The following is a 27,924-nucleotide window of genomic DNA, read 5'->3' as shown; positions in this document are numbered from 1 at the left end:
AATGACATATATTGAGATATTTGTGATGATATGGATAATCAATAACTTTTGGCATTGAATAATTTTTTTAATCAGTAAGACTTAATGAGCAACACAATAAGTGTTTGTGAAATTATCAAGGTAAAAAAAAACAAATGTTAATAAAGTGAAATTCAATATTTTAATTTGTTAACTATTAATTAAGAAAATATTATTTTAGATATATATATAAGTATAAAAATATATTTACTCGCGTATTAGGCCTTAAAAACACTGATTCGACGATTTTGTGTTTTTTTATTTGTCGATTCACAAACAAGGTACATATTATTTCAATTCTATTGTATATATATTTTATTTTACAAAAACTTAGTACTCCTGTTTTTTTTCTTTTCTTTTAATGTATATAGTTTTCTGAATGTTGCACAGCTATTATTTTCCCCATGAATGAAATATATATGGATTAAGAAGAAGTAAATTTTCTATCAATATAAAACAATGCAAACAAATTAAAAAGTTTCCGCTTAGGATCCGCCTCGAGTTAATAAATTTAGTTGTGGTTAGTTTTCATTTAGGATTCGATTTAATGAATGTGGGTGCGGTTAGCAGTTGGCGCAGAAATGCGAGTATACGGTTCATAGGTTTGATATAGGTAGCCAAGGGCATTTGTATTAATCATGGGCTAGACTAATAAAGTTTTAACCTAGCTCCTGTTGGTTATCGGTGAGTTTCCCCGGCTCTGCTTTATGGTTCTTTCTCTCGCTAAACAAGAGCTCTTTATGTTTGTTGCTTTGTTCCGATAAAAATATTTAATATCAATATGTAATATCATACGCATTACTTGTTACAACATTTGATGTCGTTTTCTACTACTTTAGAATTCCAGCTGTTTTTGCCTCCGAAATGTTGTTTGCTTATTTTTTGTGCTTATAGTTAACAAAAAGTTGGTTCTGAAATAAGCAGCGCCCTTCCAGTCACCCAAACACTTTACTGTGTTTTTTGGTTCTATAATCTACCATACGCAATACTCACAAAATTTTGTGTTTGATCCCGATATTAAAGCATGCTTTAAAAAAGCAGCTATATTGTAGCATATGTTGTCTAGGTTGGCTATGATGTCGTGGTGAGGTCACAACTTTGTTAGTGTATTGGATTTACTATTAAGAATGTAGAATTTGGACTAATTTTTGTTTTTTTTTTTATGGAAGGTTGCTTATAGGTTGAAATAATGAAACCTGACTTCAGCGGACTAGAATCAAGTGCCCCACTCTATGGTGAAAATAATGGGTTGTTTTTTGACGGGTTTTCCGCTGGCCCATCATTCGATATTCCTGTTACATCAGACGTGAGTTTAATCTTGATAAATTAGTCTCTGGTATATGATTTCTTTCTACGGGAAACCTGTCAATGCAGCAACCTGCTAAATTTCTCCCCATATTGTTTTCAGTTTGATGACTTCCAGAAGAAATCCGTCCAAATGGTAAAACCAGCAAAGGGTACAACAACCTTGGCTTTCATTTTCAAGGATGGTGTGATGGTAGCTGCAGATTCACGAGCTAGCATGGGAGGCTATATCTGTACGCACTTTCTTTCTGCCCACATTTATTACTTTGTGTTCATTATTTAGATTTCCGGTTCATTTAGTGGAACTAGGGCTGGGATTTAGATGTGTATTTTTTATAAATGTGTACACAAGTACACAACCTTGCTGGATTTGTATAATTTTTGACACTTTGGCAGCTTCTCAATCTGTGAAGAAAATTATTGAAATTAATCCTTATATGCTCGGTACAATGGCCGGAGGAGCTGCTGATTGCCAGTTCTGGCACAGAAATCTAGGCATTAAGGTAATCTTGTATTGTTTCTTTAGTTACATTTAATACATCATGAATGTGTAGTTGCAGGAAGTGTAGCCAACTGTTACTTGCGTGTCTTATTTCAGTGCCGGTTACATGAACTTGCAAACAAAAGAAGGATTTCAGTTACCGGGGCTTCAAAGCTGTTGGCAAACATTCTTTACTCTTATCGTGGAATGGGTTTGTCTGTTGGGACAATGATTGCGGGATGGGATGAAAAGGTACATACAGGCAAACATTAGGGCCTAATCAGAGGCGGAATTTTTGACCCATTTACTTATGAATGGGTTGATATGTGTGTCTTTTTCTTTGTTGTTTATCTGTAACATGTGAAAACAGAAGTTTTGTAGCTTAAAGGGACACAAGTTAAATGTCGCTTAAGTTGTATTTATATGCAGAGATACTCCTAAACATTTTATTTAAAAAGTTAGCGTGTTATTAAAACGAATAAAATTCCGGTGTCCATTTTTGACACACTTATTGTTTGTAGAACTATTAAAATTATGGACAAAAAGTGTCTCAGGTAAACCTAATTTGAATTATAGAAACATTTGCATTTTTATTAAACCTGTTTTGACATGTTACTCAACCCAGTCATTTTGCCACCTCTAGGCATAATACCTGATCTGCGTTAGTATATGATAATATAATGTTGTGTCTTTTGTGTTTTATAGGGCCCTGGCTTGTACTACGTGGATAGTGAAGGAGGACGACTGAAGGGTACTAAGTTCTCTGTTGGATCTGGTTCACCGTATGCATATGGTGTTTTAGATAGCGGGTAGCACTCCTGTCTATTGCTCACACCCACATATAGATAACATATCTGTTTTTGGTTATCTTTTTCAAAGCTCAGATCAAAATGCTTCCCCTTATTGGAGATCTTATGAAACTACAAATATTTCCTTTTATGAAGTTTTGGTCCAAATTGACTTGCCATTGCCAACACCGATCTGATGGTATTGATTTCGGTCCACAAGATTCCCCTGTTTTATAGTTGTTGATTACAACTCATTTGGATTATAGCCAATTCTTTTTTTGTAAATCTAGGCGTGTCCTTAATTAGAGGTGACAATTTGGGCAGGCCGAGCGTGTTTAATCCGTCAAAACAAATACTTTTTTTTTTTTTTTAAATCCGTCAAAACAAATACTTAACGTCTAGATTTTTTGTTTCCTACCAATAATTAGTGTCACGTCTGTTTATTATTCTATTTTTAATAAATGTAATTTAAATAAAGTTTTGCCTATTTTTTTAATATAATGATTTGAGAGATTTTATGCATAATTTTACACTTTAGGCCACTTTCAACCCAATTATCATGTTTCAATATCAGCAAATAGTTTAATTTTTAACTGACGGAGTATTATGTAAATTTTTTGAACTTGCCACCTAAGCACCTATGTGTTTCGTTGAATTTCCATGTATGGACTATTGTTCCGAGTTACACTTGTTTTGTAACAGAATATTTACTCATGATGACATTGATTTTATCTTTTCACTAGATACCATTATGATATGACAATCGATGAAGCCGCAGAGCTGGCTAGACGATCCATCTATCATGCCACATTCCGTGATGGTGCAAGCGGTGGTGTTGCTAGCGGTACGTATTTTTTCGCTGTCCAATATAGATATTTGTATTTTGTGTATGTATCGAGGATCTTAAAACAAATTTGATTTTTAATATTTCAGTGTATCATGTGGGACCTACTGGATGGACCAAGCTATCAGGTGATGATGTCGGAGAACTTCATTATTCATACTATCCAGTCGAACCAGGCACTGTGGAACAAGAAATGGCCGAGGCCGGAGCTCCATGAGTGCTGTAATTTCCTTAGAAATAACGGCTGTGCACAGTTTCTTCAGTTTCTTATGTTAGGTAATATGCTTTCAACAGAGACCCGAGTTGGCCCTTTAGAGGCAGTAGTATTATTTGAACAAAATGACCAAATAACCTTTTGTTTTTCTTAAAATTAGCATGGTACCCAATCAATTTGGTGGCACTGAGTAGCTTATAGTAGTTTCTCGATTTTTTTTTAAGATTCAAAATTGGAACTTAAAATTTTTTAACAACCTTGTTGGTCTAGGAGACGAGGACGGAGAGAGAGGGTGTTTAAGTTTTAAGTTAAATGATCAAGACAGTCATTGTACAAAAACTCTTGTTAATATGATATGAAAATGTAACTATGCAAGGACACTGCTGAGGTGAAGAGTGAAGACATATTATCTTAGTTACTGAACCATAACCCACATGCCAGGACTAGGAATACCTCCATGAACCAGATACAATAGGTAGTATCCTGATGGTGCAATCTCCGCTGTTGATGGCCCGACCACCATGATGGTATATATCTTAACTAACGACTCCTTTATAAATGTCGCGTTCCTAACTTCCTTTAACACTACCATTCTTTGATTCATTCCCAGAGAATGTGTTGTGAATGATGGTGCTATAATCCTTACTGTAACCCTAGCTAGCTTTAGAAACTCCTTCACTGTAAATGTTACCATTAATGGTTTCTTGTATCCCATTACTTCAGCATCCAAACTCACAATATCTGGCCTAAGCCGATTGTATTCTGCATCTAAATAAGGTGGTAAAAATGCTTCCAAGCTTAGGTCTGTAGGGAATTGAACATCTGTGAAGTTATAAGATGGGTTTGGGTTGCTTCCTGCGACTAAAACCCGTCCATCGGTCACCAAGATTGCGACCGAGTTGTAAAGCCTAGCTCTGGAGGTAGGTTGCATCACTGAAAATCGGGTGTTTGGAGACCCATTCGGGTGGTATATTACGGGCCGGGTCACTGGGTCACGGGCATTGTCCCATCCAGCTGTACCCGCACCTGCTCCATTGATGATAATTACATCTCCATTCGGTAAAATGACCATATCGCCCATCACCCTTTCAATGGGCATGTTCTCCATCTCCCAGTTGGGATTTTCATCTGCCACTTTGATCCTTCCGCATGTTGAAACCGCTCTATCAAATGTACGTGTGTGTTTGATATTTGAGTAGGCTCCGCGTGGAGCACCACCACATACCATGACTTCAGGTTCAACCGACTTGTTTTCATCTAAAGGAAGCAAAACTGATGACCCAGAGTTTGGATAACTCCTAGGATCATTCCCCGGAATAGGTGGAAGGTTCTTGACCACATGATTTTGCTTGTAATCAATCACCGCTGAGCGGACATTCACGAAAATAAACAAGTTTCCATCAGGTAACAAGTGCACAAACGGGTACAAATTGTTCTCGGTTATACCATCAGTTGTATCTCTAAGGAAATCCATCAAGAAAGAAGAAGAATTGAAGAAAGTCGTAAAGAAAGTCGGAGAACTTGAGGGATAAAACTCGTAGCTAAACTGCCGTCTCCCACCTATGATAATAATCCGTCCATCTGGTAGTAACTGATCGGTTGAAAACCACCTGGGTTCCATAAGGTACCCCGATAGTTCAACCCAGTCACAGGTTTCATTGTCACATGGTACCATAGTTCGGATCGTATGGTCCCCATTATTGTACCCACCAGTCTGAACCAAGGTCCCGTTGGCCAGAACTGCACCAGACGAGCACCATGTATCAGTTCGTATAGATAATGGTCGAAAGGTGTTGGCTCGTATATCATAGAGGATCGAATGAGCAGTGCAATCCTTTTGGAGCACATAATCAAAAGGATCATATCGACAACGGTTTAACGGAAGAGAGATATTTGAAGGGCCAAAATCGGTCCTATCGAACATGACCACTTTGTCGTTGTGTAGGAGTTGCATATGCATTGGAGATATTCCAATATTTTCATGTAATAGCTCCCATTTGCCATCGATGCTTGATCTTTCTTCTTGCATCAAGGGCTGAGTAGTTATAGGAGTGAAAATTACTAGCGAAAAAAGGATGAAACTAATGATCATTTTTGGTCGGAGGAAAGGAGTGTTGTATGTAATAGAATTTGGTGTGTTTTTGGTTAATGTCGTACTAATTAGGTTGAGGAGTCGTATGCAGGTAACTAAACGTATGTTCCATTCTATAATGATTACTATATGATTTATGAATACAAACACTGTGGATGTCATTTTATCGTAAGTTACTGAAATGCGATGAAACACAAGTAGGTGGTTTTAGAAAGTTGGACCGTTTCATTTTGCATTTTTATTGCATACCGAATGTATGACAATCACTTAAAATTATTTTCAGAGTAAATAACGTGGTCATGTGATTTGCTAGTGTAATATTCACACCGTTTGCCTACGTAATTAGTAGTTTCTGGTTCATATAGAAAATAATCAAATTACCTTCCATTGTAGCCTTGGAGGGTTTTAAAATGATATAAAACATATACAATATAAATTTAACATGTTAAAAAAAAATTACATTAGCAATGTCGATGACCATGATACTTAATCCTGTCATGTGTAATGTATGACGAAACTGTGTAAAAAATTTCCTTCCACAGTGAAAATACAATTGAGCAAATGCGTTAGGCAATGGTCTTTAGTTTTGTTCGATGTCCCGTAAATGAGACTCAATTTGGATATGACGATCACGTAAACATGTCTTACATGGTAGCTTATTAGAAGTTGCCGTCCAAAAACAAATGCACTTTAAATGGAATGATTAAAATGTGAGTGCCGAGCAGTTTCCAGTTGTGAAGCTAGCGGCATGCTGACACTGGTGCATCTCGCTATCAATGTGTGTGACTGTTGTTCCACTAAATCTCCACCTTATAAATTATATTAAAATATATTAATCTAACAATGCGAATCTTATTAATTAACTAACAACACAACCTTAAACCATCAATAACTCATTCAACATATCTCGCTCGAATCTTTTAATCTATAAGAACACAATCGACTAACATAAATAACAATCGACTAAAGTAGGTGAAAACTCTACAAACGTTCTTCTATAAAACTCCGGGGTCACAATAATATCTACGCCATTTATATTTTGAGCAATCTACATTTTTTCTCTCAACTTCAAGCTCACAATAATATTTTCGAAAGTTATAGGAGGAGCTTCACAATTTCAAATACCCGAAAATTCAAAGAACCAATTATCTAAAACACAATCTACATTTAGATTTACACGATTCCAATAAACACAACGGTGGTCCAAACTTCCCACGATACCAACCCGATATTGGACCTCAAATACAACCCGGATTTGTCACTTAACCCGATTAACCAATACATAATAAACTTATTTTATTAATTTTTTTCAATTAAATATCTTAAAATTTTTTAACAAGGTATAAGTTGAAATATTTTAGTTAATTAAAATATGAATATTTTTATATCAAAATTTCATGATACGATTCATATGGGCTATTATTAACAAGTTGATTAACATAATATCAAAATAATTTGGTTGTGCTAATCAGTTGATGTGAATATCGATCAAACTACGGAAAAAGTTTATTCCCTCGATAAAGTAGGAGAAGTTTGTAGTTCCAAAATTCCTACATTCCTTTCTCCACTCACACTCCTCAGTCTGAATGAGGTTTATACACTACCACCGGAAAATATGAGCGGAGGAGACGGCCGGAAAACGGCCAGAAACAGAATCAAACCAACCGCCATTACCAGTGTCTCCTCCGATAATCGTAACCGCAAGGGAGGATTACGAAAGGAAAGAGGCAAAGATCAGCTTCGCATTTTAGATGTTAATTTCGTTCTGTTAGGGTTTATTATCATTATATCTTCATCACTCGCCCTGTTTTTCGTGTTTCGGTCTGTTCAATTCTCCGATGCAGATCATCCATTGCCTAGGGTTATCACTCCTTTTCCTGCCCCCAAAATCATGGGCCTTGATATGGTTAGTCTGTTATATAGTTACTCTGTGTATGTATAGTAGTGTGAAGTTCAATAGATAGTCACATAAAGATCCAACTAGGAACTAGTGGATGTTCATAGGATGGTATGACAACTAGGTAAAGAAGTTTGAAATCATATGACTTAATTCACAAATGATATGATCCGTTTACAGGCAGAACGATACTCACTGATCAATGACATGTATTTTACCACATTTTGTTATCTTTTGAAATTTGCTCACTTTACTTTCATATGTGAATGGGTAAATCACATGTAATTTAGCATCTTTGTAGTTTCTGGTTTTTAGTTCTCCACCTTTTTGTGGTTCGATTTTCAAATTAGTGAATTCCATTAATTGTATGCAGTTTCAAGGCGAGCATAAGGAAAGCTTATATTGGGGAACTTATCGTCCTCACTTATATTTTGGAGTTCGTGCCAGGTAAATATTGTGTTTTCTTATCTATCTAAGGAATAAATGGAATGATTCAGATGTAAGTGGCCTAGCCAGGGAATCCCCATGACCGTTAGGTTCATACTTGAGACCTCTTTTGAGGATATCAGGTCGCCTGATGACTAGGCCACCTTGGTAGTAGTTTATCTGTCTATGGAATGATTTACTTTATAGTATTATACAGATGTTGAATAAAAAGGTTTTGACTGGTTACAAAGCGTATGGTGTATGATTTTAGTTGTAATTGGCAGGATCCCGGAATCATTGGTTTTTGGGTTGATGTGGCTTGGTGTAAAGGATGGGAGATACTTTATGAGACATGTATGCCAAGATGCAGATGATCTTCAAACATATGGTTGGAATAAACATAATGGAAGGGACTATGGACATCAGGTTATGATCGACCATGGTATGACGTTGACCACAAGTTTTTTGAAATCAAAGGTTGATTGCAGTGGCTATGGTGGAGACTGGGCTTTTCGACTTGGAGTACAAACCGACAAGTACATGCCTTACCTTTTTACTGGAATAGATGTTGAAGACCTCTTACCAGCAAATATATTGTTCTCATTATACTTACAAGTTAAAACCCCTGTTATCGCTGTTCTAGAAATCTGAGTTGCTGTGTCACTAAAAAGAGTTTGCATAAATTTGATTTCAGATTAAGTGAAGACAGGCCAGAGGTTTCACATCTTTTCTTTTATGTGGCCGATGAAGGTCAAAATGACATAAGCTTAGGTAGAAGTGTCTCGGAAATTAATGAGAAGTCTCTGTTGGCATTTGGTTCACGACAAGATGTTGGTGGTTGGGAGCTACATTTGAAATCTTTGGTAATATCATGATCATATGTACTTTTTATTTTCCCTTACCTCCCCCCACACCCCGGTTTCCAATTTGCTTTCGCTTTGTTTTCAGGATGATTTTGAAGTCCACCATATTGGTCTCAAGACACCTCACATTCACAATTTATCTGATACGGTTCAAGGAATTCTAGCGCTACAGGTAAAATTACTAATATTATATGATTTTGGTTTCCTACAACTGATTTGCTTACCAATTAGTAGCTTGTGGAGCAAGCATATGCCTGCTTTTTCAGATATTTATCATTTTATTATTAACATCATTTGCTATGTAAGTTGCCATACGTGCTGGTTAGGTTAGTGATTATATACCCCCCGTTGTGTTTAAATAGGTGAGAAAGTTTGGTCACTTGGAACTTCCAGACACATCTGATGATTTTCCAAACATATTAGTATATCAGGTGCGGTTTTTAAAATTAATGTATCTCGTATAATATACTTACCAACATAATTAAACATGAATCAACTTGTGTTGGTCTCAACTTCATACATCGTTTTACTTTAATGATACCAGATCTCTGCTAAAACTCCTTTCAAAGCAGACATAGCTTTTATAACTGGAACTGATGGTGATAATAGTGGAGTCGAAGAACGTGTTGACAGCCTCACTGGTATTTTTTGTTTCAGTCACAAAATAATACAAAATTTTTTGGATAGGATATAGTAGTCCCTTACTGTTTTATAACTGTTTCATATATTTAGGAATGTCATTGACTAGTCAGCTTCATAAGAAGGAATATGAATTTGATGATAAGTTTAAAAGAATCTTTAATCCATCAGACAAGGTATGCTTGCACAATTGTTGCATTTCCTTTCTGTTCTTTTTTCCATTATTGTGGTTCAGCTACATAGGTTGTCTCACTTTTGCTTGTGTTTTTAATTTAAATTCTCTTATAGGCCTTTTATAGTGTATCTTTGTTTCTAATGTAGATGTGTTATTTGCAGCTTGATTCAGAGTTTGTGGAAGTTGGTAAGGCTGCTGTGGGAAATTTGTTAGGAGGGATTGGTTACTTTTATGGCCAATCAAAAATATTGTTTCCACAGCCCTCTAAAGTAAGTTTGTCAATTATTAATATATAGCTGAAATCATCACAACTCTGAATGTTTTTTTAAACTATAATGTTATTGCATATAGTCTCATAAGTATCAAATTATGTATATAGTATGGATCTCAATGTTTTTCTATACAGTAGTGAAGTTTGTTGAAAGAGTCTTCACATGTACATGTCCTTTTAAATTAACACATGTATTTACGCTCATCATTTTTGCATCTGTGAGAAGATAATTTTTATACTACATATGTATGCGACTGATTCAATAATTTTGTGTGATTCAGCATCGAGCTAATGACGATTCTATATTATACTGGCCAGCTGAGCTGTACACCGCTGTTCCAAGTCGCCCTTTTTTCCCTAGAGGATTCTTATGGGATGAGGGTTTTCATCAATTATTAATCTGGTTTGTTGGATATATGTTTACCTTCTGTTTTATGTTTCTTTTCTCCGAAATTTATGATAAATATTCTATGTGAATATTGATAGGCGATGGGATACTCATATCTCCCTGGATATTATTGGACACTGGTTAGATCTTATGAACATTGATGGTTGGATTCCACGTGAGCAAATTTTAGGGGCTGAAGCTCTAAGGTAATATTGTGTCTATCTATCAGTTCATTGCAATATGTCTATTTGAAAGTTAATTCTTTATCCGTTTGCAGCAAGGTTCCAGAAGAATTTGTTGTCCAGCGCCCAAGTAATGGAAATCCGCCAACATTATTCTTAGTCCTACAAGGTAAAATGTTATAAATTACAGAAAGGAAAAGAATTCAACTATTAATTAAATGACATCATTCTCAGATCTGGTTTTTGGAATGACGAGAAACAAATTTTCTGCCACGGAAGGCAAGGATATCTCAGCTTTCTTTGAACGCTCTTTTAGCCGTCTAGAAGCATGGTTTCAGTGGTTTAATACCACACAATCAGGTAGGCTCGTATCAGTATATGGTTGATCACCTTTCAATTTAATCATTGTTGACAACAGTGGCATCATTAAGTATGTAATAATATACTCTTGGTAATTTGTATAAATGTGAAGTGACAAATAAATTTGTAATGCTGAACATCCATATGACCATCTGTATTTGAGCTTTCTTTTTTTAATTTAGAAAGTCTATGTGAGATTGTGAGTCTATTTTTAATTGGCAGGGAAGCTAACCAGCAGCTATTATTGGCATGGAAGAAAAGAGAGTCAGACCATCTTTGAACTAAATCCGAAGGTTATTTATATCTTTAGGCTCTGATGTTTCAATTATATACTCCTATGAATTATGTTTCTTGATTTTACTGTAAGTTTTGATATGTTGTATTTTTTAGCCAAGAGATGAATAGAAATAGACAAATGCAAATACGTCTTAAACAGTGGCTTCCTTTTTATGTCACTAAACCAACGATTATTCTTCAACTTCCTTTTGGCTTCCCAGACATTGTCTTCTGGTTTGGATGACTATCCACGCGCATCACATCCAACTGAAGATGAACGCCACTTGGACCTTAGATGTTGGATGCTTCTTGCAGCAGATTGCATGCACTCTATTTCAGAGCAGCTTATAAGGAAAAAGGAATCTGGGAAGGTAATGTAGAAATCATGAAAGGTGTTGGTGTTAATTAAATCTTTGTTTGACATTAACAGAAAAAAAAAGTGAATGAATTGCTACAGGCATATGAAGAAACTGCTAAGCTGCTTGCTGATTTTGATCTTCTTAATAAGGTTTGTTCTGTCAATAGAGCCAATTGCCTATAAACTGTTCTACAAGATCACATATAGTTTATCGGGCATGGCTAGATGACCCCTTTTTTATTTTATACCCCAACCTCAAATGTGTTCGATTGTTTCCCAGATGCACTTTGACAAAGATTATGGAGCTTATTTTGATTATGGTAATCACACGGAAAAGGTAAGTTGTATCTCTTCATTCGTTGTGCTTTTGTTGATGATAACTAATATTATAATTTCAAGCCATTGCTTAGCAAACAAATCCTTTATTTTGTAATCGTGATTTACATGCTTTCTTTCTACTTGAAAATCATATTAACAACAATCTATTTTTTGATCTGATTATGTTTAAGTGGTAGTTTCCGTGCAGTATGTAATTTTGAACTTTCACTATTGATATATCAATCATCTCTGTAACTACTCTCACATGCATATTCAATCTTGTTTCTCATTCGTCCAACCAGTAGTCATTTTTTATAGAATAGTTATTCGTGACAAGATTATAAGTTCCTTAAGTTTAATTAAATATGTTTAGGTTCGTTTAAGGCGGCAACTAGTGGAGAAAAATGGCAACCAGCCAAGTCTAGAGCTTGTTCGGGAGGTTCTAGAGAAACCTGAATTGAGACTAGTTCCACATGTCGGATATGTCAGTCTTTTTCCTTTCATATGGAAGATCATTCCATCTGTAAGTTCAATCAACTTAATGTTCATTTCTGCTTATCATGTATTAAACTTGTATTCTCTTTGGAAATGCCAAGATGGGAGGGTCGGGTTATAATAAAACAGTCCGGGTGGAGTTCGGTTGATCTGCTAATATTTTATGAACACATTAATACTATAACGATAATAATCCTAATCTTTCAATATAATGATTCATCAAGTTGTATGCAATAAAGATAGTTATTGATCAACTTTCACCTATTTGACCTACTCGAACCATCTGACTCGTTCTTTTAGCTATTTTTTTATTTGAGATATGTGACCATTTTAAGATAAAGACACAACCAAAATCGACCCATTTATAAGTGAATGGGTCAAATTGGCACTTCTATTTGTGTTCTTCCTGGTATTTACTTACGTTTCTCAACATACAGAAATCATGGATTCTAGAAAAACAGCTTGACATCATTTCAAATACGAGCACCTTGTGGACCAACTTTGGGTTGCGCTCGCTCTCTAAAACAAGGTTAACAGACTACTTATTCTTTGTGTTATACATAACTGCCAGTTTTCTTTTCCTTTTTAAGCTTTGCTTGACTTCTTGCAGCTCAATGTACATGAAACGTAATACTGAGCATGACCCACCTTATTGGCGAGGCCCTATTTGGATGAACATGAACTACTTGATCCTATCATCGCTGCACCATTATTCAAAAGGTTCCAACTTTTATTCATAACTAACTCTGTTTTGTTTGTAGTTGAAATGGAATGGATTATATCGACTCACCAATATGTATTGTACAACTTTTCAAGATATATAATGTGAAATAATAAATATCTCTAAAAACCGATTAGGAGTTTGTAAGCTTTTGAATACGCTTTGAGCGACGTTTGATGTGTTTAAACTGTTACATATCTTAGCTATTTTTTATATTAGTTTACTCATTTGACCCGTTACCTATGGAATACGACTGGTATTTACCCCATATTTTGCTTTGAAAGAAGGTGAAATTGCCATCTCAAATAATTATATTGCTGCTGAACTTCAACTCGTTTCTATACTGATATGTACTTGTCTTTGTAGAGGAAGGGCCGTATAGAGAAAGAGCTGAAATTATTTACAATGAATTGAGGGGCAATCTGATCCGGTATGTTTAGTCGTCATTATGTCTGTGCTCTAGTAACATGTGCTTCTTTTTTGAGAATTTACACATCCTTTAAATTGTACAACAGAAATGTGATGAAGAATTATAAGCAGACTGGTTATTTTTGGGAACAATATGATCAGAAGAAGGGAAATGGAAAAGGCGCACACCCTTTTACTGGCTGGACTTCACTAGCAGTTTTAATTATGGCAGAATCATATAGCTTACAAATTTGACCATCATAGGAGTATTTGTTACTTGTATCCTGGAAAATTGTTTAGTGGTCTGGATTACATATCGCCAAGGTTTAGGGGAGATGGATACACAAGAAAATGTTAAATGGTTAACAAAAAGTTGATTGATGTCCATAATACAAGATGTCCGACCTTAAAGATCATAGATTTAAATTGTTTGTTATAGAGATCTATGATCTTTAAACCCAGCCTAAATCATGGCATCGACAAAATTTTGAGGTTGATAAGATCAGTTTTTCTATCAAAATAGTTTATTGGGATGTGTTAAATCATTTACTTTAACTTGCTAAAATGCTGTTTACTTTTCATAATCTTCTTTCATGTTAGCAAAGTAACTTTAAAGGTGAATTTTCATTAATTTGCACAAAGTTACAAATGTACAAGCAATAATAGAAACATGGATACATCTAAACAAGGTGTTAGCAAAGTATAATGATTAATTTGCAATAGGTAATGAATTTTAGAAATTTAACGATACAGTTTAACTAGTATAATGATCAGCTTGCTACACAAGGTGATTTTTAGGATGGAACATTGTAACACCTTGTTTCAACATGCTATACTGATGATTGCACAAATTAATGCCACAGTACTTGAATATTGATGATGCCTACAAGGTTCAATGGTATCTATCATATCTACAGCCCATAACCACGAGGTTTATCCAATTGGGAGTCTGAAGTGAACCGGACAATTACTGCTACTTGTTAATCAGCTTATCGAATGGAGTTTTGTTCATAAAAAAATTGTTGAATAAATTGTGTTCTTGACTTCTTTTAACAATGGAAAAGAAATAATATAATAGGATTTGAAGGGATTTATTAATTCTTTTTATTTAAAAAATTTTCCTATTTGAGGTGATTTAAAATGATTCAACCTCTTTTATTCTTTTCAATTATAAAAATACTCAAGGTCACACTCTTCTCTGCGTTGACCTATTTTATTTTAGGGAAATGATAAACATAGCTCCAAGGGTTATGTTTAATACGTTATTACATCCATAGAAGGTTATACATTGAATATCAATCCGTAAATATGAGAGATAATTATCTTCAATGTGCAAGTCATTTATGCATGTAATAACGTATTAAGTATAGCCTCGGGTTCTGTGTTTATCATTTCCCTTTATTTTATTGAATAATGATGATGATATATAGACTATAGAGATGGGCTTTTTTGCCGAGCCGTCGGGGCCCATTGAAAGTAGCCCACATTCCACGTGTGGAAAGTGAAACAGAAAAAACGCAAACATAAAACCCTCGTATCGAAAAACACTTCTGGTTTTTGTTCATAAACCCTAAACGCTTCCTCTGGACCATCTTCATAAAGAAAGTAAATAATATTTATTATTAAGAATAAGAATGGAGCCAAGCCAGGAAGATATCGAGAGGCTTATAATGTTCGAACATGCTCGTATCATCGCTGAAACTCATTACGCCAAAGACCCTACTGATGCTGATGTGTATCTTCTTTCTTTATTATATCTTTCATTTATTGCCAACTTATTATCATTACATTATTTATTATTGCCTTCATCTAATAATAGATAATTGCGTATTTAAATTATGGTAGTAAAGGTTTTCTTTACCATTGGCTTCATTTGTAAATTGTATAATGATGATTAAAAGTCCTCCTTCAATATGTATGGAGAAAGGTTGTTCTCGGATTTTAATACCATTATCATGACATTATTAGAATGTAAACTTAGTTAACTGTAGTCACTTGTGCACGTTAAATGATGAAAACTTTTCCACTTTCAATTTGGCTACTTGATCATTTGAGTCCTTATGCTCACTCGTTAGTATGAAATGAAGACCTTTGAACACCGGTATTGAGTTAACCCTAAGTACTATTTTGTCACGATATCATCAAAATCATGGAAACAAGTTTCCCCGACTATTTGATTTTCTAATGTTATCCTAAAACGCTAAGATATTCTTGAGATGAGCATGTATCCTGTTCCTTTCAATCGGGAAATATGATTCCAATTTGAAGAATTGGTCATGTTATTAGTAATGTGTGTTAAAGATCAAGCAGATCATGATTCTTCATGTATTATTATATAATAATAATATGCTTGAAAGAAAGTCCATTGTTAATATTAAATTACTATATGTTTGGTGATGACAGAATTTAACAAGATGGGGTGGAGCTTTGTTGGAATTATCTCATTTAGGAGATGCCAATGAAGGAAGGAATATGATTAAAGGTATTGTTTGCCCTGTTTTAATGCTGACTTACTTTACAAGAATTTAATTCCCAATTACTAAGACCTTTTTATGTTTCCTGGAAAATGCGTGAAAATCTTTGAACTTAGTTGCTATTTCCAAGCTGGAAGAGGCTTTGTCTATCAACCCGGTGAAACACGAGGCATTATGGTGTTTGGGAAATGCTCTCACCTCACTTGCATTTATAACTCCTGATACTGATGAGGCGCAGATTCTATTTGAAGAGGCATCTGATTCTTTCCAAAAGGCAGTGAATCAGGTACTGTGTACTTGCTTTTGATGATGTCATATGCAGAAGCTGACTACCGTTTGAAAGATATTAATTGGTTTTCTTGCTCTAGTTTCTGAATGTTTATGATCGTGTTTGTTACATCAGTGTCCAGGGAATGAACTTTATCTCCAATCTTTGGCTAACTCTTCTAAGGTATTCAATATAATATATATGCATCAGTCAAATTTGTGAATTATGGTATCTTGTTGTTCTGCTCACTGTATACTTTGCATTAATTTGTTTAATTTTTTGTTCTAAATCTGGTAGGCACCTGAATTGCACTATGAGTTCCACAAACACGGAGGATTCAATCAAACCCATCAGCCTTCGGGTGGAGAATCTACCACATCTGCTAGGGCAAAGGTTGTACATTCTCTTTGGTATTTGCTAGGTCTCAATTTTGAACTAGTTGCTTATGAATGGGTTGAGGTGTGTTGTGTTTTATGTGAAACGGGTCTGAAGTAAAATTAAAAGTTTAGCCTGAAGGGAAGTGGGTCAAATGGGTTGAACAGTTCAACTAAGCTGAAAGGCGTCCAATTTTTAACTCTCTTGATGCATAAAACTTTGTAGATCGTAATTTATTTTTTTTTACCTCAGAGGGGGAGATTTATTGTACGTCTCAGAATAATATTGTAATACGTCATTTTAAACTAGTTTTTTTTTTTATAAATATTTTACTTTAAATATGATTTTTATTGGTAAGCTCCATTGGAGTAATAGTATCTAGAAATATTAAATTTTGAGTTATATGACTCATAGATGTATAAAAAACTATTTAAAATGTAACTATATCTAAAACCTTGTGTAGGACTTTAGGCTCACGATTTTAGTGTCTGAACCTTGAGTTCGGGATCTAATTTAGGCTTGAACTCGTTTAAGCTTGACTCAAATCTAGCTTTTTTAACGAGTCGAGCTTGAGTTGGTCACGGGTAGCTCATCCCTGTTCCCTTTATGTCAAAATTGAACTTATATACTTCTTTATACTTACATTTTTTTAACCAGGAAATATTTGTAGTTATGTGTTCTTTAATGAAATATGCTTTCTTTTTTAAAAAAGATTATAAAGCTACCCTTCCTTGCCGATTTTTCTACAGTGCTAGAAAAAGACTGTAGTTTTCCAATTTACATAATAGTATGCTAGTATCTGATGTTGGAAATCCTCTTGCTTGTTACAGGGCCCAGCCAAAACAAAGAGCAGTGATCTGAAGTATGATGTACTTGGATGGGTGATTCTTGCTGCTGGGGTTGTTATATGGGTTGGGATGGCCAAGTCTCAAATGCCACGATAAAAAATCTTTATGTTGAGGCTCTCACATTAGAGAAAGGATGCAAATGTTATAGACTGCATAGTACATGTTTACCATTTGAGGATTTTGAGCCACTTGAGAGGTTAGTGCTTATAAATTTGTGATGTAATGTTAAATCATAAATGTGCAGTTGTGCACCTATAGGTACCGTTTATAAATTGTCATTTGACACCAGATTTGACACATTCTGCTAGGTACATAATAATATGATACGTCAATCATATACATTGCGTTTATAGGCATAATACATATGTATGTATTGTGGGATGTCTGTGATAATATGTATGTGGCTAAATCATTAACTCGCGTTCATGAACTTTGCAAAGCTTCTGACATTCTCCTTAAAATCTTTAGTAGTGTCAATGGCAAGAGGCAACCACCTTTATGTAAACGATAAAACGTTTATGAGTGCTAAGTCTGCAGATCAACTACGTTCAGTTGTATAATTTGTCGAAATGGTTTGCTCTAAAGAGCATCTAAAATCAATCAATTCGTGATTTAGTAATTAGCTATGCACACATCTGTGAGGAAAACAAAAAATTAAAAGCATTATACATTCGCAAGAAGCACCGTACTATTGTCCACTTCTTTAAGTTAGAATTATTTATTTTGTCCTCAAACTTAGTCACTTAAATATAATTGGTAACTTTTATTACCAATTTTAGTCCTTTACCTTTATAATCGTGTTTAGCTTTCAGTGAAGCACGGACATACTAGTGTTTTCTAGGCCTCGTTTAGTGAAGTCCAGTGTATTGTGAATAGAGCACGCAGATTTCTATTAAGAAAATCTGAGCACGAGTACTTTTCCCACAATGTTTCATGTTTCGTTAAAACAATATTTTGAAAGTTTGGAATTTGTCAAACGAATTAAAATTTAAAAGAATTACAAGCTGAACCAATAAAATTTGATAAAATTAGAATTTGAATAAATTATATCTATCATGTGTTTGATAGAAAGGATTGGATTGGACTTTATAATATGGATAAAGTATAAGCTTTAAAAAGTAGTAATACTAAAGTTTTATGAGTATAAAATAATAATATATCGATTTAAAATAATAACCAAACATGCCTTTAGAGTTTAACTCCTCATATTAGTTCCAACTGGTGAGCAACTACTCTAAAAGATGGAATAGTGGTTTTGGTTAAAGTTGAATGCGGCCGGCGTGTGATTATGGTTGATGAATCCCATACTCAATGCACTATGCTTGGTTTTGGTAGTGCCATTACACTCTCAAAGCCCATACTCAATTTACTTAGAATATGTACATCTTTAAATGGAGTGGAGTTGTTGGACCATAGTATCTTTTTTAGGAATATATATTGTTTCCAAATTAGTTTAACCAAAAAGAAATAAGAAAAAACAAAAAACTGATATATATTTTTACTTGTTTATGGCTTAATAGCCTAGTGGCATTTTGGTGGTGGAATAAAGCCTAGTGACCATAAGGTCATGGATTGAAAACTCACATAGGGGTTCTCTCATAAGGAGTTTTCATCTTGAATTGGTGTATTGACATTATTGCATAGTAGGGATATGATTGGGTGGTACCCTAATGACACGATGATACTCCAATCGTCCGTCAGTGATCTAAATTTGCCGTTACAAAAAAGAAGAAAAAAATAACATAGATTTACTTACTTTTAACCACTGGTTGATTAAACTAGTATGCTTAACTCATGTATATTATTAGTAACTCATATAAGTATTAAACAGGAGGCCGGGAATTGTCGGGGAGGGGTGAAGAGGAAAGTGAATTGCTTTCAATGAGACTTTGAGAGCCTGACAAGTCATGTAGTCAACTGATCTCTAAATTTTTTTCATTCTTAATATATTTTATTAAATGTAACTGGTTTATTTTAAAATTTTGTCTTGTTCAAACTACATTTTAAAATATGGCATTGATTTGTACACAGCCATTCTTAATATAAGTTTATAGTCCTTTCCCATATACTACAAGTTTAGAGTTATAATATACTTTTCTATCCCTTCTAAAAAAAAGTAAAAAAAATATATATAATACTTTTCTAAATATAAAAAGCTAAGGTTTAACATAGTGGCTGTTGATTCAAATGAATGTGGATTAGATTAATGTAATCAAGCATTTGTTGTTTATTTTTTAAACGACCTAGCTACTGTATACAGAATATTACTATGGCATTACTTTAAAAATCGATGGTTGTTGTTACATAAAGAGGTAAAAAAAATAAAAATAAAAAAAAAGGAAAAAAGGGTATGGATTTGAAATGGGAAAAATGATATATAAATGGCATAGGATGCCTTTTGATGTGGCAATTTTAATGCTTTCGCCTTTTTTCATTATCAAAATAAAATAAAGAAAGCAAAATACCATGTCTTGAGCTTTCGATTTTGAATTTGCAATGCTAATAAAATTCGTATGGTTCCTTTTTTACATACTTTTTACATTGATTCACGTGATAATGCTTTTATCGTAAAGTACTTATTCGCATATTTTATTTTAATATAGTCATTTCTCTAATTTGCTTGTATTGTACTCCGGAATTAACTTTGGTATTTTTACATTGAAACATTTATTCGCCATCAGGAAATAATTTCGGATTTCAACTATATATTACTACTTTAATAACTTTAGTTGATGGTTGAGAAAGATATATCAACAGTTTACCATTACATTACATTAAGTCAGTCAAATCTTCAATATATACAATAGTATCATAAATACTTGAGCATTAATAAGTTAAGGTCTTGAGAAATATAGTCATAGTGACAATAAAATTGACGTGGTGGACTTTTGATATAAATCTATCATTATTTTATACATGTTAATTATAGTTCTAAAGGTCGTATTTGATATGTTCTTGACTTGAAAATATAACTTTCTTGAGTATTGACGAATTTTTGTGTTTTTATATTGTTATATTTCTTTTATACTCCCATGCAAAACTACCTCCATATTTTCCATTAATTAAATTTTTCCTTGCAAATCATTATGTTAAATGTAATATCAACATGGTGTGGTCGAGTCATTTAGTGGTTCATTTGCCATATGATGTTTGGCAGTATCAAGACTTGTGATCACTAATTGCATTCGATATAGTATTAATTGGTAATGCATACGTATCAAATTATAACTCAACCAGTACTGGAAATTTGGATCCCCGAAAAGGGATTCAAAAGGACAAGCAAGACGAGGCGATGGAAATTTAGCCACAACTATTTTTGATAAGGTAACAAAAACTAAAAAAGTAAAAGGCAGCTATATGATATCATATCTCATATTACTCCACTAGCTAAGCTATATAGCTATATATATTTTGTTTTGTGTACAAAATTGCTACCCTCTAAACTGTAAAAACATAAAACCAATATCATCACATCATCCTCCTTTTCATCATCTCACCGTCATTGTCAGCGTTAAACCAACCACGCGTGAGGATGATCAACAACATTCATAAACACCAAGGGCCTGCAACTCTTAAAATGACCCATTGTCCAATCACGCGCTTGACAACCACGTGAGCAGTAATTCATCACCCCGCAAACCGAACACCTCCTAAACTCATGCATCCTAGTCTCGGGTCGTCCACAACCCGCATAACAACAAATCCGCAATGCCGGGTCGGGCACCCGATTCACAAACCAACTCGCCAGAAAACGGTTTGCGGGATGACCCACCCGACCCGCAACAGAAGCACGTGGATCGTACATTGCATTCAGTTCACGCGCGTTTGCTTGTAACAGAAACCGTTGGCCTTCTGTTACGTTTTTACTGATTCCATAACCGTCTTTCAGACAATAACCCAATTCACGGAGAGCGTCAATGTGGCCCAGAAACGCTGCACGTGCACACAGCGTGACTCCCCCAATTAGGTCCTTGACGTTTTTTGTGCCTCCACTTCCGTTGAACTGGATGATAGCAAGCGAGTATAATGCTGGCGCGTGTGATGCAATCGCTGCTTTTGCCATCAACGCTGCCCCATTTCTTCTGTTTTGAAAGCAGTAGAACTGAATCTGTAACCAAACAAATATAGTACAGTTAATAATTAATGTATATATTAATTAAACATAATTCATTAATGATAATAAAATGTAATTAAAAGAACTAACCATGCCGAGAGTGTAAGAAGCATCGGCGTTTCCGGCATCAGAACATCGTTTAAGAAACCAATTGGCATTGAGAGACCATTTGTGAGGTTTAATCGCAAACGTTTCTGCCGAAGCTTTCGATAACACCTTCTGGTCTAGTCCCAATCCGTAAAACCTTCTGTTTCTGTTTCAATAATTCACACATAAAAATAAAATCACCACCTACAAAATATATATATATACATATAAACAAAATGTCTTCATTTTGAGAAATAAAAAATAAAAAATTATTACATTAATAGAGAGGAGATGAAATCAGACGGGCGTTCGGCTGAGGAGCTAAGATTCGCAAGGATGACTAAAACGATGTCGTCTGGTAGTCTATCAAAGTTGTCACAAAGAGCATTTGACGGTTTTGACTTTTTCCGGCTGCTAGTTAACTGAGCTCCGGCAACCGGATAGGCATTTCCCCGTCGGGTTTTCATATGTAATGTGAATTACTGTAATAATAAGAGATATTGATTGGGGGGTGAAATGAAAGGGAAATGGGTGCTACTGTTGGGTTTTGGACACTGGATTTGTTGACTTTATAATGGGTATGAGTAGTCAGCAAGTTACTATAGTGCCCCTTGGCTTAACTCACTTTTGTCATTTCTCTCTTTTTTTTTGTTTAGTGAAATCAATATTAGACAGAACTTTTCACTAAATATAGCAATCTATTTTTAGGTTTTCTCTTTTTCGTTTTTACATTTTTACTTTTGATTTATTATATTTACTAGAATAGTACCCAAGTGCGGTGGTTGCGGTGGAGGCGACGTGAAGTGGTGTAGATAACTGATGTAAAAGTATTTGATGTAAATAATTAATAAAGATAGTTTAAAAGATACATGATTGATAATATAATTTAATCATTAATGTTAAATAAATAGTATATGTGAAAATATTTTAAAAAGTGTTATAGGTATTATGGGTATATTAGATTGAGAGATTAATGTTGTAAATTAGGGGTCTTATAAGTATATATATTGTAGATATAAATAGATGGATAAATATTACTCAAGAGACAAGTCATCTCCAATGAAAGCGTTTTCATAAAGCTTTTGGTAGAGTTTGCTACCCACTCCATCTCATATTAAGTGTCTTATTTTGACTTTTTCGATCTTTTTCATTCAAATTTGACCGTAAATATTTTTGTTTGTGTTATATAACATGTATATATATATAATATATATATTATATATATAATATAATATACTTTTCATCGATATAATTTTTATCAACTAAGACATAACACAAACAACGATATTTACGGTCTAAGTCAGAAAAAAAGACTTGACCAGTCAAAATAAGACAGTTAAAATAGGACAGAGGGAGTATTTTTTTTTAGAACAAAGAGTTTGTTGTTTTTTAAGAAATTTTTTATATAACATTTTTCTCATTAGAGTAAAAAACTCTTTAGCAATAGGTTGATAATCTTTTATTTTTTGGTAAAATTTAGCATTCTCTTTTCTTTGTTTTATAATTAAAAAATATATAAAATACTTTTTTTAAGTTTTTACCATTGAAGAAATGACTTTATCAAAAGTTTTTTTAAAAAATATTTTTGTTAATAATTAACCATTGAAGATGCTTTTGTTATTTAAAAAAAACTAAGTTTCTTTTATCATCGGGGCACATGATATTTTACATTTAACGAACTTCAACTTTTCCAATAACTAATTTATGTTAAAAATGAAATTTCAAATTAATGTATATTAAAAACATTCTATAATAATTTAGAAAATAGTAAATTTATTAAATACATACTAAAATTTGCCTAGGGGATGTAGAAATATGGATTTAGTGATCGCATATTATAATATTTTTATAAGAATTTCTCATATTTAAATCTTTTTACATAAAAATATGGGAAGTGATTTCTACACCACCCAATTTTAACCGTACACCACCAAATATGCTATATAGTATTGCATTGTACAACACTTTAAAACATATTTGGTGGTGTACAGTCAAAAACGGGTGGTGTACAAATTATTTAGGCATGGTCAATAAAAAGAGTTAAAAATATTCAAGGAACTCTCATATAAATGATCCGGTTCAAATACATATTATTCTCAATATTCTAAACAGAAAATGCCTTTTATTTGTAAAATGTATAATCAGTATAACCTTGCGGTAGATAAAAGGGATAACTGCACAAAATAAAAAACAGCTTTTGTCTAATTCACGTTATTAGCATTAGCAATGACGTATAAATGTTTTACTTTTTAGAAAACATCTTTTTTTTATTTACAAAAATAGTAGCCTGACTGGTGATGTGGCATTTTTTTATGCAATGACTAAGCAGTTTTAATGATCTGGCAGTTTTCATCTACCTGTAGCTACTTACTTTATATCCCATGTCAATCGGAAAATTGTCGACCTAAACCTCCTCAATCATTCTTATTCGATCATTCCCCAAATCATCAAGATTCATTCCTTAATAGATATTTGCTATAATGGAGTTATAATCACTAGATATTTACTGGATATTAGGAAAGTGCAAGAGTACGTAGCCAGCGTCAGATCCGATTTCAAGTCAGATATTCCTTTCATTCATGTATTATTTTAGATCTGACTTGAGATCATTTGTTATCATCAACAATTGGTTATCGTCGGATATTCCCTTTATTCTTCCGTTACAGCAATAGATGGAGACAGCGACGGTTGACAGTCGAAGGTTTATGGTATCATTTGTTTAGATTTGAGGAAGGGAGGTGGGTTTGAATTTGCTTCACAAAAGTTTTCGGAGATGCTTCAAAAGTTGCAGCAACAGATCAATAGATGGACATCCAATATGTATATATATATATATATATATATATCTCAAAAACACTTCCAGATCTGGATTTGATTTTTGTTCTTTTTAGACTTGGCCGTGGTGAAGAAAATGATATATAGTAATAATAATTACGAGTATATTGTAGTTCATGTGATCTGGCGAGTCAAACTTTGAATATAAATGCCATATCAGTATAAACTTTGCCAACTCATTTAAAATTGCCATGTCCCCACTTTGGTTACTATCTTTGTGAATAAATAAAAAGTGTTTTTTAAAAAGTAAAATGTTTATAGGTCATTGCTAATTACGTAAATTGGACGAAAACTGCTTTCTATTTTGTACAGTTATTCTTAGATAAAAATGCCATAAATAAATTTCTTTATATCATTTTACACCAATAAATTTCTTTCTTCTAGAATTTTATCGCTAAGGAAAGTTCAAAAATTCTTTGTTGGAAACCATCTTATTGATAGTCCACGTCCAAGATTGTCGGTGTACGGAATTGTGCATTAAACTACTCCCTCTGTTCCATATTAAATATCCAATTTTGACTTGTCAAGTTTTCTGCTTTAAACTTTGACCATGAAAATATTTGTTATATTATACAACACTTCATATAAAATATATGAACGAATTCAGTTTTCAATTTACTTTTTATTGATATAACTTTCGTAAACTATAATATAAGACAAAAAAAATTTTATTTATGGTCAAAGTTGCAAACAGAATACTTGACAAATGAAAATTGGACATTTAATATGGGACGGAAGAGTATTTGTTGTCAATGCATCACACGTGTACCGTGATATTTCGCTTTCAACAATACTATTAATTAAATAAATCACTTTATACTGTTTAACATCGTTATGTTTTTTGTTCGCTAAAGAATATTCGGAAATTTCTATTTTACTGAAATGCTCTCACTGACCGTACACGTCCAATAATGTCACTGTACGGAATTGTGCATTAAACTGCTTGTAATCAATGGATCACACATGTAACCTGATATTTTGCTGTCAATAATACTAATTATTAAATAAACCACTTTATATCGGTTAACATCGTTTTTAGTTTTTTTTCCCTCTAATCTCAACCTTAAAGAATGTTTGAAAATTCCTATTTTGTTGGAAACAATGTCATTGATATCGTACATTCAAGAATGTGAATGTACGAAACTGTGCATTAAACTACTTGTAGTCAATGGATCACACATGTATCGTAATATTTTGTTTGCAATAATACTATCATTAAATAAACTAGTTTATAACAGTTAATACCGTTAAGTTTTTTTTTTCTCTAATCTCACCCCTAAAGAATGTTTAGAAATTCCTATTTTGTTGGAAACGATGTCATTGATATCGTACATTGAAGAATGTGAATGTACGAAATTGTAAATTTAAACTACTTTGCAGTAAATGCATCACGGTGTACTGTGCCATTCCTCTTTCAAGTAATATTATCACACGTGTGATATGACATTCCGCTTTAAATTATTATTAAATCTAATTACCTTATGCAGGGACGACCTACCAATGATATCATGCTAGGCGGTCGCCTAAAGGCCCCATAAAGTTCAGGCATAAGGCTTAAGTAATTTAAGTTTTGCGCTAAGTATTTAATGAAAGTAATTACCATTTACCAGTGCTTAGCATGCGAAGTAGACAACAAAAATCAAAACCAGATAAATCAATAACAACTTTTTATCTAAAGAAAAAATATAGTTTCATGGATCCAAACGAGCTAGTTACAAGTATCGGAATGATTGTACTGTGTGAGTGATTTAAATAACAGTACACGTAAAGGTGAGGTAATGAAGGTGGGGATTTTATCTTATACTTTTGATGCATATTAATATCTTAAGATCTTTTTTTTTTAATTTAATTCAAAAGGTTGTAACATACAATTGTCCATATTTTAAGTCTCTAATTAGTTAATTTATGTATACAGTTGTCCATACTCTAGGTCTCTAATAATGTTAATTATAATAAATTAGCCTAACAAATCTCTTAATCATAAGATAGTGACATGTGAAAGACCAGAGGATAAAATTAAAAAAGGATTTAGTGGAATTCACGTGTCATGATAAACTAAAAAAAAGATTTAGTGAAAATTATAATTAATTTTAAAAGGATTTTAAGCTAATATTTAAAAAGATATATCATTCCCTAATTTTTCAAGTAACTAAAAATGGATGGTCAAAATTAGCACATCCTTATAACATCATCGTAAATAAACTTAAAACCAAAATTAAATAATTGTAATTCAAATGTATTAGATAATAATATATTTATTGTAAAATTTAAACAAGTAGATTTTTGATAGTAAAAATATAACTTTTGAAATAAATATCTAAGTAAATAAAACAAATTTCCTTTTAACAGTTAAAGCAAAGAAAAGGAATTAACTTTTTTTTTTTTTGAAAGGTGAATTTCGCTTGAGAACTTCGTGTCGCGATTCGACAGCGGGACGTCTAACATACGTTGTTTTAACCGGCTCCGCGTTAGAGAGCTCCCTCGAAGTAGAAATGCCTATTTCAAATACCCGATGGGGGAAACTCCCTACTAATCCGTCCAAATGCACGACGATCAATAGGGGTAAATTCTGTCTTCTCAGACTTGAACCTTGGTATACCCAAGCCAAGTCTTCGAAGAAAGACCTCCTATGTACTTTTCAAGTTTTGAACATAAAACTTTCTTCTTGTAAGATAGGTACTTAACCACTTGAACTAACTAGAAAATACATAAAAAGAATTAACTAAAAGTAAATGAAAATGGATTGGGATACAGTTCACATTTTACCAAATGAAACAAATAATATATGGTCAAATATCCAATTGACTAGTTAGATTGGTCCCATCCCGAAGCTGTACCCTGTTGGCTTGTCTGCTTTTACGTACGATATAGGCATATAGCAGAGATAATTAAACACAGAAGGCAACAGTCAAGATAACTAAGGCACGTAAATCCATGTTTGTTCGAACCTAAAATATTTAAGGAACTCAAATCCAAGTTCTCGATTAAAACAATAGTATCTGAAAAAATTAAATGAAAAAGCTAAAAGAAGTCATCAGGGCTTCACAATTTTTTTTTACTTTTTTATATCAAAACCATATCCTCTTAATTTTATGATAAATATATAATTATTTAATTTAATACAAATTAACGAAAGCCCTTGTAGCTTCGTTTAGCAAAACATAAAGTTAAAAAATAAAATTATGGAAAATGATTAATATGTCTAATATACATAAACCTAATGATATGTCTATTGTCTTAGATATTTGACACATATATCATGTAGTATTTCTCTTATAATCTTTATCATTCATTATGCAATATATAATACTATGTGGAGTGATCCTTCCTTGGAAAGTCTCTTCTCAACTCAAAATATGTCACGTGACATTCAATCATTAAAAGGGCATTCCCTTCATTTACTT

The 27,924-nt window shown here is 33.4% G+C and overlaps 5 protein-coding genes across 5 annotated transcripts; 3 read left to right on the top strand and 2 right to left on the bottom strand.

Moving 5' to 3' along the window:
* Positions 1 to 241: 241 nt before the first annotated feature.
* Positions 242 to 3,826, top strand: LOC122578644 (proteasome subunit beta type-5-B-like). The gene is made up of 8 exons (XM_043750650.1): positions 242 to 299; positions 1,188 to 1,324; positions 1,427 to 1,556; positions 1,720 to 1,826; positions 1,922 to 2,056; positions 2,510 to 2,613; positions 3,336 to 3,436; positions 3,526 to 3,826. The coding sequence occupies exons 2-8, from the start codon at positions 1,208 to 1,210 to the stop codon at positions 3,651 to 3,653; spliced, it is 822 nt and encodes a 273-aa protein (XP_043606585.1). The 5' UTR covers positions 242 to 299; positions 1,188 to 1,207; the 3' UTR covers positions 3,654 to 3,826.
* A 110-nt stretch (positions 3,827 to 3,936) lies between these two features.
* LOC122610934 (aldehyde oxidase GLOX-like) lies at positions 3,937 to 5,742 on the bottom strand. Its single transcript, XM_043783883.1, has one exon. It carries the CDS (start codon positions 5,740 to 5,742, stop codon positions 4,066 to 4,068), a length of 1,677 nt encoding a protein of 558 aa, XP_043639818.1. The 3' UTR covers positions 3,937 to 4,065.
* A 1,465-nt stretch (positions 5,743 to 7,207) lies between these two features.
* LOC122578897 (mannosyl-oligosaccharide glucosidase GCS1) lies at positions 7,208 to 14,046 on the top strand. Its single transcript, XM_043750946.1, has 22 exons — positions 7,208 to 7,648; positions 8,013 to 8,086; positions 8,350 to 8,601; positions 8,760 to 8,928; positions 9,014 to 9,100; positions 9,291 to 9,359; positions 9,473 to 9,569; positions 9,661 to 9,743; positions 9,904 to 10,011; positions 10,295 to 10,416; positions 10,500 to 10,607; positions 10,679 to 10,752; positions 10,818 to 10,943; positions 11,166 to 11,236; positions 11,441 to 11,590; positions 11,677 to 11,727; positions 11,858 to 11,914; positions 12,269 to 12,418; positions 12,828 to 12,919; positions 13,001 to 13,110; positions 13,478 to 13,541; positions 13,627 to 14,046. The coding sequence occupies exons 1-22, from the start codon at positions 7,358 to 7,360 to the stop codon at positions 13,772 to 13,774; spliced, it is 2,553 nt and encodes an 850-aa protein (XP_043606881.1). The 5' UTR covers positions 7,208 to 7,357; the 3' UTR covers positions 13,775 to 14,046.
* Positions 14,047 to 15,090: 1,044 nt separating this feature from the next.
* Positions 15,091 to 17,826, top strand: LOC122579972 (mitochondrial import receptor subunit TOM20-like). Its single transcript, XM_043752238.1, has 6 exons — positions 15,091 to 15,252; positions 15,923 to 16,001; positions 16,110 to 16,279; positions 16,397 to 16,444; positions 16,559 to 16,654; positions 17,467 to 17,826. Exons 1-6 carry the CDS (start codon positions 15,154 to 15,156, stop codon positions 17,578 to 17,580), a joined length of 606 nt encoding a protein of 201 aa, XP_043608173.1. The 5' UTR covers positions 15,091 to 15,153; the 3' UTR covers positions 17,581 to 17,826.
* A 2,957-nt stretch (positions 17,827 to 20,783) lies between these two features.
* On the bottom strand, positions 20,784 to 22,213 carry LOC122580045 (F-box protein At1g67340-like). Its single transcript, XM_043752315.1, has 3 exons — positions 21,962 to 22,213; positions 21,689 to 21,851; positions 20,784 to 21,592 (listed from the first exon to the last, which is right to left on the bottom strand). Exons 1-3 carry the CDS (start codon positions 22,150 to 22,152, stop codon positions 20,996 to 20,998), a joined length of 951 nt encoding a protein of 316 aa, XP_043608250.1. The 5' UTR covers positions 22,153 to 22,213; the 3' UTR covers positions 20,784 to 20,995.
* Between the last annotated feature and the right edge of the window lie 5,711 nt (positions 22,214 to 27,924).

The sequence above is a fragment of the Erigeron canadensis genome, chromosome 8 (genome assembly GCF_010389155.1).
Source record: "Erigeron canadensis isolate Cc75 chromosome 8, C_canadensis_v1, whole genome shotgun sequence".
In the NCBI taxonomy this organism is placed as follows: domain Eukaryota; kingdom Viridiplantae; phylum Streptophyta; class Magnoliopsida; order Asterales; family Asteraceae; genus Erigeron; species Erigeron canadensis.
The sequence above is the reverse complement of the archived record's forward strand: the minus strand, read 5'-3'. Positions and strand labels throughout refer to the sequence as shown.